Source organism: Artemia franciscana, unplaced genomic scaffold, assembly GCF_032884065.1.
Source record: "Artemia franciscana unplaced genomic scaffold, ASM3288406v1 PGA_scaffold_36, whole genome shotgun sequence".
Classification (NCBI taxonomy): Eukaryota; Metazoa; Arthropoda; class Branchiopoda; order Anostraca; family Artemiidae; genus Artemia; species Artemia franciscana.
In genome coordinates, this window is record NW_027062672.1 from 257,764 (window position 1) to 272,586 (window position 14,823).

The following is a 14,823-nucleotide window of genomic DNA, read 5'->3' on the forward strand; positions in this document are numbered from 1 at the left end:
TATGAGCCTTGGTTCATTCTTTACTAGGTTGCAGCTACAGCTACAACTATGATAATATAAATTATGTCCTATTTGACTGATTCGCTGCTTGGTTTCCTGTGGTTCATTCTTTACTAGGTTGCAGCTACAGCTACAACTATGATAATATAACAAACATATATTTTTGAAAAATTGCTTCTCTGGGGTATAATGTCATATTTGAGTGATTCCGCTGCTTTTTTTCTGTGGTTTATTCTTTACTAGATTGCAGCTACAGCTACAACCACGATAATATAACAAACTTTTCTTTTTGAAAAGTTGCTTCTCTGGGGTATGATGACATATTTGGCTGATTCCGCTGCTTGGTTTCCTGTGGTTCGTTCTTTACTAAATTCCAGCCAAGAAAAGGCTGAAAGTCTTGTCATATGTTTTACAAAAAGATCTCGAGAACATTTTAATTCCTCCTCTATATGTAACACCATCATGACAAATCATAAGTTTGTCTGTCGAGTAGATTTTACTTAGCAAGTTAGAAAACATGTTTGACTGGTAATGGTTTCCTATCACACACATTTGCAGAAAAAATTGCGAGGGGAGGGGGGCTAATAGCAGCTTTTTTCGGGGGGGAATAATAAAATAAGCTATGAGTTCCAAAATTTGAGAAATCTAGAATTTCAGAGGGGCGGTTCCTGAGCCCCCCTTCCCTATATACGTCCCAGTTTCATATCAAAAGCTTTTTATCGTCCGATGACTAGCACACCCTATTGGGCGTATGTGCCGACGCTAATTATTTCTTAGTCGTTTTGTATTTATTTCTTACGATCTTTTAACTGGAATGCACAGATGGTGGCTTTAATCCCTCCCCTTAAATGCTAGCTCCTATGTCGCCCATACACTGAGTCCCCACCGTGGTAATGCCTAGAGATTGAGTTTGTAGCGAGCTTTACTTAGTCACAATGGGACAACCAAATAATTTGAAAGTTTTAGCATGTTTGTAGGATTTGAACTAAAATTATTCAGATTAATTAATTAATTGAATGAATTAACTAATTGACAAAATAACTAAAATAATTATTACTTAAGTACCCAATCTCTACTTAGTTAGCAATGATGTTACACTTTCAAATTTTGGATAATTTGTGGAAACAACAGCAATATTCGAGGTGACACAAATATTTTTCATTTTCTTGAATTTTAGTGAGTTCAACAGACTTGAGTTTAGAAAGAATAATGAAAATCATACCATCAGATTCAACTTATCAGAGAACCCTAATACAGAAGTTTCAAGCTCATATCTGCAAAAATGTGGATTTTTGTATTCATGTTTAATTTTTTATACTTAGGATGGATATTTATGGTAAGAATCTTCCTCGGCGAGGGAAATTTCTGAGGGGTGGGGGGTCCAGGGATATAATTTCCACGGAAGTGGGCATTTCTGGAGTGACCAAGAAACAAATGAAAGATTAAAGTTTTATTCAAATGAAACAATACTAAGGAGAATCTTTCAGGTTGAATCGTCCGCAAGCAATTTTGCAGCGAGGGGGGATTCTCAGCGAGGATTGAACTGTCTGGGGGGACTTTGACGAGGGGGAAAGTGAACTTTACGTTGGATAAAAATTCCACGGAGGAACTTTCCGCGAGGAGAGGGGTATATTTCATAGAGGGTGAGTCAGATTTACCGGTATTATTTAAAAAAAACGAACAAAAATTATTCCACATGTGAAGGGTTTCCCCCTCCTCAATATCTTACTCTTTGCTCTGAAGTTTGACTGTTTACTAAAACTGAAACACGGGGCCGTTTAATTAGAATAAGAAGTTTTTTTTTTAAAGTGCAAACAGCTTTAGCGTGAAGAGCAAGGTATTGAAGAGGGGGAAACCCATTATATATGAAATAAATCTTCAAAAATTAATATGCAAGTTTTGTTTTAATGTTGCATGTACGGTGAGCCAAATTAGAACCTGCATTAGTTGAAAAAAAATTCAGAAATTAAATAAAAAACACAAGTTTTTTTAAGTGAAAGTAAGGAGCGACATTAAAATTTAAAATGAACAGAAGTTATTCCGTAAATGAAAGGGGCTGTCTCCTCCTCAAAGCGTCACTCTTTACGCTGAAGTTTTCATTGTTTTAAAAAGTAGAGTTGTGACAAAGAGTGAAACTATAGTGTAAAGAGAGAGGCTCTGAGGAGAAAACAACCCCGTTCACATACGCATTAAGTTCTATTCGTTTTAAGTTTTAATGTGACTGCTTACTTTCAGTAAAAAAAAATTGCTTTTTTTTATTTAATTACTTAAAAGTCTTCAAGGCAGATCACGAAAACAATGGAAAGAGAACCCCACCAACATTCAAATAGCAAAGGTAATTTACGCCGCACGAGACAAAGCGTCCTGACGAGTGCATATAGCCTACCAGAGGCCCCAAAATATCTCCCAAAGATGGCCGGAGCCTAATTAATTAAGCATTTAAAACAGATACGTTCCCCATAAATGATAACCTCCTCCTATGGGGAGAGGAGTCAAACCTTTTTTAATTGGTCTATTTCATTTTAATTTTTAGTTTTATTCTTGTTTCTCATCTTTTGCTTCTTTAATTCTGATTACAACATTGTCAACGCTGTTCGATGGCTTAATCTCGAGATCGAGAGAGATCGAGAGAGATCGAGATCGAGATCGAGAGAGAGAGAGAGAGAGAGAGAGAGAGAGAGAGAGAGAGAGAGAGAGAGAGAGAGAGAGAGAGAGAGAGAGAGAGAGAGAGAGAGAGAGAGAGAGAGAGAGAGAGAGAGAGAGAGAGAGAGAGTGACCGATTTTACAAAAATGACTGACTTCTATTTTATTTTAATTAAATAAACTGACTTTTATTTAATTGAAAATTAAATTTTAACTTTTTTGTTCTTGTATCTCACCTTTGGCGTCTTCAGTTTTGAGCATAACTCTACCAACACGAGCAGAGCGTCGAGCACAAATAGTTCTTTTGTTGAAAACGTCTAGCTCTTCAATTTGTCCAGGTTGAGAAGCTGAAATAAATTGGAGTATGAGTGAAACAAATCAATATCAAAGAGGAAAACTTCGATCAGTGTAAGTAACCGAGTTTGCACATAGCAAAGAAATTGGAATACTATTTTCTAGGGTGTAAACAATTAAGCCGCTTTTGATACCAGCAAGTCCTCGAGAAAGGAGGAGGTGCAAATACAATTCTCACAGTTCCCATACGTAAACACACAAAAGCAACATCCATGCAACACTTTTGACACTATCAACAAAGACTTATTTTTCTCATGATTTACAAAAATAGCCTAACCTCTAGGCCTCCTTATGAAAGTTTTTTCGTGGAAGCAGTCGAAGGGACACGAGATATAAACCAATCTGAAGCTAACGAATCTTTAAATGGATTGAGTTTTTTGAAATAGGGTATGAGACATATTTTTTCTTATATTATGTTCTCCTTGCAACGGGGAGACTTGAACCGGAGAACCCTTGGACTAAAAGCACATGGTTCAATCCACGGAGCCATCACAATCCTTTTATCCAACTCGTCTCTTTCAATGGGATCTGGGATAGCACGCTTTAAATAAGCTATGATCATTTCAGTTATAAATTGCTAGCAAGTTCAAACTGATTATTATTTATGTCCATATATTTTGCAAGCTAATTATTAAGAAGAACTGACACTAGAATTTGTAAATTCATAATCTACTGACATTATTACCCACTTTCGTGAGAGTATACGATTAATATGGATTCAAAATTGATTTTCAGTAACAAAAAATGACAATTTTTATTTCCAAAATAGTATTCCCACGCTGAATCCATTCGATAACTGGTAATCAATAAAGTCGCGTGTTTGAACGTTTTAAAATGTTGCATGGTATATATAAAACAAGTTCTGTAAATCTATGCAAATAAATATAAAAAAAAAGTATATTTTGCTTTGTTTAATAAAATCATCCGTTTTGGACAAAAGCAGTTTCCGAATTAAACTGTCTGTTTTTGCATCATTTAGTATTTTTCTTGCATTAATATAGGGCTTGCATACAGACAATTTTTTTGGTTCGTGTGCTTACAGTTCATTACCATGAGTACGGCGACAGCCTTACTATGTGTCCCTACAAAAACAGATCCGGCCACTGAAACGTGAATTCGACCCCCTATGCCCCAGTAATCGGTATGGAGGATCTTATAACCTTTGTCGTACAGTTGCCTGCTCAAATGAAAGAGTTCTGAAATTTGAAACTTTCAGTGGTAGCCCTGAGGTAGCCCATCAAAAATTATGGGCAGCTTTTAAGAGTAGAAAGTGGTTGTAGTCTCTGAAAAGACGATCAACGCCATCTGACATATGACATTTTTGACATTTTCTCGAACTTAGTAATGGTGTCTATTTTCAGAAACTAAGATCAGATACTTATTACCGCATAAATGCCGGTTACAATAACTTTGCCTTTTTATTACACTGAAAAAAAAAATCCAATAAACTTCGAACGCTAGACAACATTGGTGGTTTTTTGTCGAAACTCGCCATAGTTTCCACTTTTTGTAATTTACACTTTGGTCCAGCTTCAGATAAGTAATGAAAGAATCAGCTTAGCTTCGGTGCAGCTTATTGTTACCTGGTAAAAACAGAAAGCCACGCCCCAAATCGGAAATCGAAAGTATATACGAGTTTCTAGTTTTGTCATTGCAAGAGCTGATATCTCGAATTACTCTTCCGAGACTTGATCTGTTTCAACACTCAATCCCTTAAATGAGGATCATACAACACAATTTCACTTACAACATAAAGATGTCAATAATATTTATGCATAATAAAAGTTGGCAAATTTGGTGTTATTAAAAAAAATTTTCCGTTAACAGCAATCTAATAAGCCATATATGGATAAGTCAATTTTTTTCTAGTTGATTTGAGAGGTTCAAAGCTATCAAACAAATCAAAATTACCCGCATTAAAATTTCTATCAAGAATGCGTGTGGCTGCATAGGTCAAAGACTATTAGATATTGAAAAGATTCAGATCTCTGGCGCTATACATAGCTCGAAGAACCACCCACTTTCCACTAGCTGGTTCCATCTCAGAGCGCTATGTGTACCGCCTAGTTCCGCACGCTGCGTACAGTCCCCAAAACGCTTGACACAGTTCTGCCACGCTTGGTACGTTTTACTTGACACGCGCCAGCTGGTGTAAGTGAATTCTGAAGGTTGGCACCTCCTCGACACAGCTTTGATCCAAATATACACAGGAAGCACTAGGGTATGGCATGGGTAATGGAGGCGAGCAGAACCAGAACAAAATTCGAAACCACAAAGAACGGAAGCTTATAAGGGCCGGGGACCAGGAATTCAAATTCAACTGTAGGAACACACTGCATGGCTCAGAATTTAAGTCCAGTGATTAGATTATGCAAGAGCATCTCCACGTTAATCCCAACAAGAAGAAGAAGAAAGATCCTCATAGGTTTATCATGCGAAGAAAGAACTACTATCATCACTTACAGTGTTACGGCGGGCAAGTTCACTAAAAAAGTAGCAAATTTTGAAGGAAGTTTGATGATTAATATAATTAATCTGATATTCAACAAGATCAGTCAGGATTTCTCATTTGAAAAAAAAAATTAAGTTAAAATTAAGTTTGTTCAAAGCAGCCCTAGATTACCTTGGGAAAATCATGGCTGATTAAGTAGGCTAGTAAACTTTAAGCCGTTTTGCCTACTGGGTACAGAATTATGCTATCTTTACCCTCCCCTCAGTTTTAAGGTACCTGCAAAGACAAGCACAAATTAGTTTGAATCAAGCAATGTCACAAAACACTGGATGGAATTGTTGGTTTTAATTTAGACGCTAGTGCCAATTTCCACCGGTTGCATCAATCCAGAAAAATTTATTGGAGGGGAGGGATGATAGATGTGTTTTCCAAAATCTAGGATGGGGACAAATTTTTGTTTTCAGTTTCTTCAAGAAGGCATTTTGCAATGAAAATACCACCAAAAAAAGTAATTTTTCAAGACCTAGTAGGAAGAAATCTAGGAGGTACAGACATTTTTGCCCCCCCCAATCAACGCCACTGGTTTCACTCATAAATTTTCTTTCCTATTTTTCCTAACAAAATAATAAAATGTATTAAAGCTTCAAATTTGCTTTTTTGCTTCAGGAAAAAAATACCAGTGAATTAGAACCCATAATAACACATACTATTAAACTACATTGACCAATAAAGTACATTTTTGTTCGTGTAACAATTTACTGCTTGTGAACAGATAGCAACTGCCAAATAATAAAAAAAAAAGTTGCCCCAGTAGGCGTCTCAAACCAATGCTGAACTATGCGCGACAAAAAATATATCCACAAGGGACATCCCATATGTAATATCATTCCAGAGGTTAATTAGTGATATTCAAAATTGGTTCAAAGAGTACCATTTGACATGAGAAGACCGGGAAAAACAGCAGCTCCAGTTTTATTGCAGCGTCGGGGGACTTCATTATAGAAGCAGACAACTTCAAAGACAATAGGATATTCAGATTATTTATTCGTATTTTATAAGATTAATTAATGCCCCGGGTGTTTTTGATCAGTTGAAAAAACGTTTGGAAGAATAGGAAGACAAGTCAGCGAGCCACGATTAGAATATCAGGAAGATCCATCAGGCTGATGAAATTGCAAAAAAAGCTATAAATATTGACCAGCGAAGTGGAGACATATATCGCTGGAGGTTATCAGAGGCACAAATTAAATAAATTATATTTAATTAAATAATTTAATTGTAAATATAATTTAATTAATTCTATAATTATACGTTTATATATAATTATAATTTCATAATTATAATTATGTAATTACAATTTTATAATTTAATAAAATTATGTTTAATTTTAAATAATTAAATTAAATATATCAGGTAATATTAAACAAGAATAATGCAATTTTATCTCCCTTCCCCACTAAGCACCTAGTCGGTCTGGCCCAAATGGGCTTAATTTTCAAACGTTTTCATATCAGTTCCCTGATTCAAGTGGATCAGTTACATCTTCCCCTCTATGCAGTTATTGTAATAGAAAAAAATGAAACGACTGATCATTGGCTACTTGAATGTTACATGCTGACGGCCGCATAGTATACCCTGCAATGTAAACTGATAAGTGCTTCAAACACCACAAAATCTCAATATCAGCTAAGGGTCTAGCTGCCCATACCTACACCTAGAGCACAGAATTCAATGTATACCCTTTTATATTTCAAATCCTAGATTCAAAAGATTTACTAAAAGAAATCAGAGAAGATTCAGGATAAATAAGAAGCAACCAATTCAGTAGCTCTGTTCATCTCACTGAGTGAATCAAAAGGAAAATGGCTGAATAGTCTCGACTAAAAAGCCCGCCTTTGCTGAAACAGAAGAAGATGAAGAAGGATAACTAAATAAAAAAACGATAGTGAAACAACCAATAAAGGAAAAAATGTGCTTGAAATAATTTGATGGTGTTTGAAATTCTTCTTGACATTTCCCTAAGGTTTGACCTTAATGCTCCATGCTTTTTTTTTTATTTATAAGATCAAACATGCCCACTTTTCCTGATAAAAAAACGACTTACAGCCCTTGCATCAGGGGCTAGAGGCTGAATAGTCTCGACTGAGAATCCAACGTTAGCTGAAACAGAAGAAGAATAATGGAACCTACAGTGATGATAGTTGTCAAGTATGGGTTTGAAACGTAGCCGCTCCGAAAAACGGAGGAAGTTTAGCTAGATGTTTTCTAGAGATTGCCTAAGGGTTGTTTCGGGTACCCGAATGACTGGGGCCGACCGAATATCAAATAGTAAGCTATACGAAAAATGTTGTTCAATCCCGGTTTCTAGGGCTATAATGAGAAAAAGGTTGAGATGGCTATGGCACAATCTGCAGATGAAGGATGACAGATTGCCAAAGATTATCCTTGTCGGCCGACTGTTTAGGGCCAAACAAAAAGCCGGTTGTCCTTGAAAGGGGTGGAAGAATGTAAAGGAAAGATTTAAGGGAAATGGGAAATTCCTGGGAGGGTGTAAAGAGGGAGGCTTTGAATAAATCGGGATAGTGGAGGAGCGTGCGTAGCTGTGTTTGCCTCAGGTGGCTTGGTGCTGTTATGAGTTGTTAGTAAAAGTAATAGAAGTAATATTTAATGAGATATTTTTTTTGAGAAAAGTTTTGATTCAGAATCCGATCATCACAAAGGAGGCTTAGGTTTGCTTAGGAAATCTTGGTAGGCTACGAGGATCAGCTGACTTTAGGTTGGTACTTGTGATAGATTTTTTCTCCACCCAAGTCTATGGCAGTTGAGCATAAATAACTGTTCAAGACACCTGTTTAAAACCGTTTAAAACAGCTGTTAAAAGCTGTTTTAAATATATCTTGAAACTTTGACATAGGATAGGCCTATACTTCACACGCATCTTGCGGTCAAATTAGAAGTCAGGGAAAAAAGAGGCGATCAGGGACTTTTTACAATTTTAGAAAATTTTAGGAGCTTTTAGATAATTTTAAGAAATGAAAATTTCAGAAACAGATCTATAAACGAAATTCTGCAGTGTAGGCTATAGGCTACGCACTGTAGGCTATGTAATTAACGACACTTCTTGACTACTAAGCTTCTTAACCCTGTAGTGTATCACTACAGCAGAGTTCAAACTCTGGGTCCCGAATCACCAAGCTGCGGGTAGACCCAGAGTCATGGTTGCCAACTACTGATGTCCAAAAAGAGTGCAAGTAAAAAATTTGCACGCACAGGGCTACCGAAGCTTGCGCATCCCCTCTGAGGCATACAAGAGAACATTTCAAATTAAGAGTCTGCAAGCTGGTAGCCCTGTTCTTTAAGTTAATTACACTTCTAACGAAGTTACCAACTACTGACGTCTTAAGTGAATGAAAATTGACGCCCAAAAAGAGTGATTTTCACTTTTCCACTTCCCCTCTTTGGCAGAAAAGTATGCATTTCACACGAAAATTGTGCAAGCTGGCAGCCCTGCACAGAGCACTACTACAGACAACAAGGTGATTCTGCTCCAGTTTGGCGTTCTCGAGTTCAAAAGAATTACAATGTTTGCAGTGTAAGCCAAGTTTTAGATGACGTTCATGTTCTTTCTATTAATACCGCCAGTTTCCACTCTTACTTCTTTCTGATCCTCTTTGAAAAGGTCTTAGTGTCCCCCTGGCGTTGCAGGCCCAAATTATTTTTTTTCCATAAAATTCCTGTTTGACTGTCGATTTTCAAAACAGCTATCAGATTTCAAATTCAGTTTCGGTACTGACTTTGAACTACTTCAAAGCTGTTTTGACGCATTTGAAATTCTGACAATTCAATGGAAGAAATTTCCTTTGGGTTAGTTTGATAAGCATAGAATAAAAGTTAGAAAGTGTTTGACTGTTGATTCTCACAAAACCAGATGCGTAGCTTTTTCGGAGAGAGAGGCGAAATACCCTCGGACGAAATGTTTGAAAACAGTCCCCCAATGAAACTTAGGGTAATTAGTTTTACTAATTAACTCTTACAGTCCATTGTGGCAACTGACGAAAAGCTTCGTAATGTTGAAAAAACAAAAAAGCAATCGGTACTTACATATTATCCCGGCCACATTTTGTTCTTGATGTGTCATAAAACCTGTTTCTCTGTGTGCACTCGGAGATACTCAGCTTAGCCTGAGTGAGATAAACTACTATGCAGGTATATTTTAATTAAATATTTAATATAAAAAGTTGGTTATGTTAAGTATTTAATATAATGAGTTATAGACCATAATCCTCTATTGTAGTTTCCATATTTTGTCACTAAAATATAATATTTTCATCATAATTTGGTATATTTCATTATGATTAAACTGATTTTAATTCTTGAGTGTGGTCGGTATAATACTTAAGTACCGACAAATCTTAACAATCGCAATGCAAGGTCTGAGGTAATCTGAGATGGTCCAGATGTAGGGGCAAATTTTTTCTTGTGATCTTGGCAATGTACGAAAAAAAACCGGTCCAGTAAATCAAAATTACTTACAAAAAAAGAGACAATATCAACAAATTCTATTCTACCTAAGGTGTTAATTAGAGAATGGAATAGCAAGCTGCTTCCAACAAACAAGTTCCTTCAAAGACCTGAAAAAAACTACCATCAATTGGATCTCTATGAATAGGCAACAGGAGATGTCTAACTGCATGAACATTGGTAATAAAGAAAATCGAGAATATAAGTTGTAATAACATAGAGAGCAACCTTACAATCCTAAGATTAACAACCTTAAAAGCCAAACACAAAAGCTGTCAAGAATGATCATTCATTATAACTATGATCCAATAAATTTCAACCCCGCCTATAGAGACGTGCCATTTCACTACTTCAATAATAAGGAAGCAAGTGTGAAATTCACAGCACGCTTGTCTACCTAGTTTTCATACCATGTTGGGCTTATTACCATATTTTCCCTATAGATTCTAAAAAGAAACCCTGGTTTTTTGAATTACTCCTCTCTTCTTTTAAAGTGGAGTTGTTATTTTCATTACTGCATGCATAGAGTACCGTTTTTATTACTAAAAAGGAATACCCAATACTGGCCAAGTCCCTTTGATCTGACCCCCCTTCAAAAAAGAATATTCCCTGAAAAGGCCATATCCAGGATTTTCCGGAGAAGGGTTTACAAAACAATTTGAAACATATCAAAAATCTGTTTTGGCTATATGCATTTTTGTTACGTTTTGTCGTGTCGGACAACAATTTCGGGGAAGGCATGAAACCCCTTAACCCCCCTGGATACGGTCTTGTTCCCTGGAATGCAAGTAAAGGTATAAAGTTTACAAAAAAAAACTTTAAAAAAAGTTCCCCTTTCATACGACCTTGATCAGGAACAACCACTAGGAACAAGACTTGTAGGCATCAAGGACAGATTTAACTATTGATGCTCTAAAGCCTGCTCTAAGGATCCTGAAAAAATTTCTTTCAAGGTATTTATGTATCTCCAAAAAAAAAATATTTATTCCAAAAACCTATGCCTATTAGATTTCCTGGAGTAGGTTTGGTAAAAAAAAAAAAAAACCGACAAAATACAGATTTTCACCACAATATTCGTAGGGGGGCACCTTGGATCGATTTTAGAGATATTCCTCTCCCCTGTCTCTTGTATGCCAAGTCACTTGTAAAAAAATTACATTGAGGGACCCCCGCCCCTAGATAAGTTTCTGGCTCAAAAGGTAGGATAAAGCAAGATAATCAATTGACTTCTAAGCTGAAGGTAGATATTCATGATGTGGATAAGCCTTTTCCTCGACAAAAAAATAAAGCTAAAAAAAGTTCACAGGGGTTCGCGAAGCTATCACAAATTGTTCCATGGTGAGTCCCAGTGTTTCTTGTTTTATTAAGCAATTACCCTTCTAGATTTTATTTTTTACGCTAAAACACTCCGCACTGTTTCCTTTAATTCGTTATTATAATTTACAAAAGTAAGCTATTTTTTTTTATTGGAATCTACTTTAAGTAATCTGATAATTGTGTTGCGAGAGCAACACTTTGGTTTTGTCCCGGTTTTTTTTTGTTTTTTTTTTTTCCTATGCCGCCGATCTCAGCTTATTCCTGGAAACTGGTAAGGGTCTAACCTGTGCGGTTTTTACGGAAAGTGTGGACCTCAGGCCGGATTGATGAATATGACATTACATTTTGGAAAGCTCCGTAGAATTCTTGCCTGGGGCCAAAAAGGATGGTTTTTGCTTGTCCTCGAGCAGAGCCTATGGTGTGCGAAGTGAAGTGGAGTTATATAGCCTATGTCAGAGAGGAGTATCTGAAGTTGTGCAGCCAAGCTTTCGTTTCATCAAACCATGTTCTGCTTTCGAGTGGAAAGCTCCGTTCTAGCAGGCAAGCAGGCAGGCACCAGTTTCAAATTGAAGATGGACTAAAATCTATAAGTGTTAAATATATGCGGTAGTTCCCCGGCCCCACAGCCAATATATCTTCTTTGAGTGATAAATAGAAAAAATTTACAGAAACAAAAAAGTGCGATTTTCCCACGGGTCCGAAAGTGCTGCCATCTATTGTTTCTAGCCATTTCTGTTCGTGATTTCAGCTGACTTTACCATTCTTTTTTTTTCTAATTGGGATTGCAATAGAGAAATGGTATCAGATATACCTCTTAAACTTTAAAAGTTCTCTCATTGCTAAAGAAATTAGAGCTTATCCTTTGCTCCTTTCTAAGTGGTGGTGTTAGAAAGTTGGCCTCCGGCAAGAAAGTCAACTTTTGAACTAAGACAGATAGAATTTTTTTTTCAATGACAATCGATAGACCTTGATGAGCTGATCAAAGTATATGTCATCCATTTTTTGTTACAAAAATTCCTTCATGACATACACCAGTTTGAAAGTTTCAAGGGGTTGACAACTTCAGTGGTAAGGTACACACTTGAACCAAAAATAGGCCGATACCAATTGTGAGATATGTAGGGGACTTCCAAGCAACAGTCGATTATTAGCTTATAATCATCTTTGGCAATGAGGGTTTGCAACTTTTGCTGATTGGTGTACCTATTATCTGTTTCTGGTGTAATTGATGGTAAGAACAACTTGGTTCCCGATTGTAAGACATGTAGGGGAGTTGTAAGTAATAATCGGCTGTTAGGCTACAATGACTTCAGCGACAAGGGGTTTGCAACTTTTGCTAGTTGGTGTACCCATTATTTGTTTCCGGTGAACTTGGATGTATATCACGGGAGAGGGACTTGTAAGTAAGAATCGGTTGCTAGAGGAGGTTCATCAGAGGCTAAAAATTTGTGCAAATTGGTGCACATCTATGGTATTTGATCCTGAAAAGTCACGAATAGCTTTATAATACCAACTAGATTATATAAGATAATGTTCCAAGTTTCCATCGGTCACGATGTCTACGATTGAAAAGGATAAAGTTCAACTGGCTACAAACTCAATTTAGTCCCTTCTTCCGATATTCTTTTGCTGTTGTTTTTTCAACGCTGAAGAACTTGATCATGTGATTACTGATTGTGTTCTGCTTTGAATATGCCGTTTTGAATGCTTTGATAGTTTTGACAACTTCAGAATTTAACCGATAGCGAAGAAACAAAACCAAAGTGTTGCTCTCGCAACACTTTTATCGGCGAAGCCGGACAAAGGTTGCCGCAACACTTCACGTTGCCCAGGCAACGTAGGTCTAGTTTTCATTAGGTTCTACATTATACATTTTTGCCATCTTCCGTAAACATACAATTTTTCCTTTAGCTTCAAGGTGTCCGCACGATATGTAACGAGTTTTTTTTTTTGGGGGGGGGGGTCCACCAAGGTAAAAAGTCAGGGAACCACTGGTCAAATCCATTTGTAAACTGGAGAATTAGAAAACAACCTCCAGAGTTTCTAATCCCCGTATTTAGAAAAAAAATTGTTACTTTTATTGAAAAAAATCCCCCCCCTAGATTCTGGGAATACCTTTTTGTATCTTCAATTAAAAACAATAGAAAAATCCTTGACCTCCCCCCTCTCTACATTTTCATGAATTGCTATCCCTCAACCCTCTAATCCGTTCCATTTTTACTAGGCGACTGTATCCATCAGTCAATAAGTGTGTCAAAAGCAGAAAATAATGAAACAGCGAGCTTGACAATTCGAAGAAAGGGCCATAAAAAGGTGGAAACTATAATAAAACTATAAACATAACTAGCCGATTATGATGAACCTGGCATTTTAACCCCAATCAAACCTTTATTAATGTAAATTATAGGACCCAAATGAATATGGAAAAAGTGGAAATAGCAATCAATCCACACTGAGAAAAAACCTCTGCCGCCTGTTTCAGTATTCAAGGCGCGTCAGAACAAAATTTATCGAAGAGTATTTTAAGGGAAACGTGACGTGGCTACTAATTACATGTATAACAAAAGGGCTTCAAAGGGTTGGTTACTCACAAGACCCAAAACCCACTCAAAACTCTCAATTTTGAATAGGTATGTGAGAAGGGGTTATCCACTTTCAAAAATCGTGTACATCATGTGGCAAGAAGCGGATGTGTGCCACGCGAAGCGTACATCCGGTGGCAGAGAATGGGTCGTCCTCTCGAGTTAGTACAAGATAAAATCAGTATTAAAAAGCAAAAGAACAGGTCTTTTTTTAAATTTCAAAAACCGAAAAAATGGTAAGGACAATGCTGTCATTTGAGACGGTGTAGCACAATATAAAACTTGCAGAAGAGTGGGAGGACTGAATGATGTGTTTCACATTTTTGGCTGTAGCTAGGGACCAGCTGTTCGTACAAGTAAAATTTTAACTGTTTTTAAGTATTTCAAGAACCAAGGACAGTGAAAACAAAATCGGATTTTTTAGATAGAGAGTTCCTCCACCTACACGTTAAAAACTTAATCAGGAGAAAAATCAGCGAAAACAACCTAAAATAATAATGTGAGTCCCGATTCGCAGTGAGGTCCATTCGTAGGGATTCCTTCGGGCCCTTGCCCTCCTCGAGGCTTTATACTTTTTACAACTTTTCCCGTATCTTCTCCTATTTTTCAAATAATTCAGTTTTATTTTTGCTTTTTATTAGTGCCTTACAAAAGAAATCCCCATTTACACGCTGGGGAAAAACCATCCCTCAACTGGTGCTAGACGTGTTCCCCGGAAAAACCGCCCTCCCGCAGATAGTTCACCCGGAAAATTACCCCACCTGCACAGTTTCCCCCACATGCAACATTGAGCGCACCCAACGAGAAACTATGAGAACTAAAAATAATAAATAGAAGAATAAATTTTAGAATATTCTACCTATTTTCCCAAATACAGTCATGATGTGTAGTACAGAATATACTATAGTCTTTATTTTTACGCTTTCATTTATTTCAATTTTAATTTTTCATTTT

The 14,823-nt window shown here is 36.8% G+C and overlaps 1 protein-coding gene across 4 annotated transcripts in view; it reads right to left on the minus strand.

The window, feature by feature from the left end:
• LOC136041733 (protein TANC2-like) overlaps positions 1–14,823 on the minus strand; it is a 281,477-nt gene that overhangs the window by 118,605 nt on the left and 148,049 nt on the right. For all 4 annotated transcript variants that reach the window (XM_065726482.1, XM_065726481.1, XM_065726480.1 and 1 more), the window contains one exon: positions 2,880–2,990. In XM_065726482.1, coding sequence (XP_065582554.1) covers positions 2,880–2,990 — 111 coding nt within the window. The remainder of the gene's footprint in view (positions 1–2,879; positions 2,991–14,823) is intronic.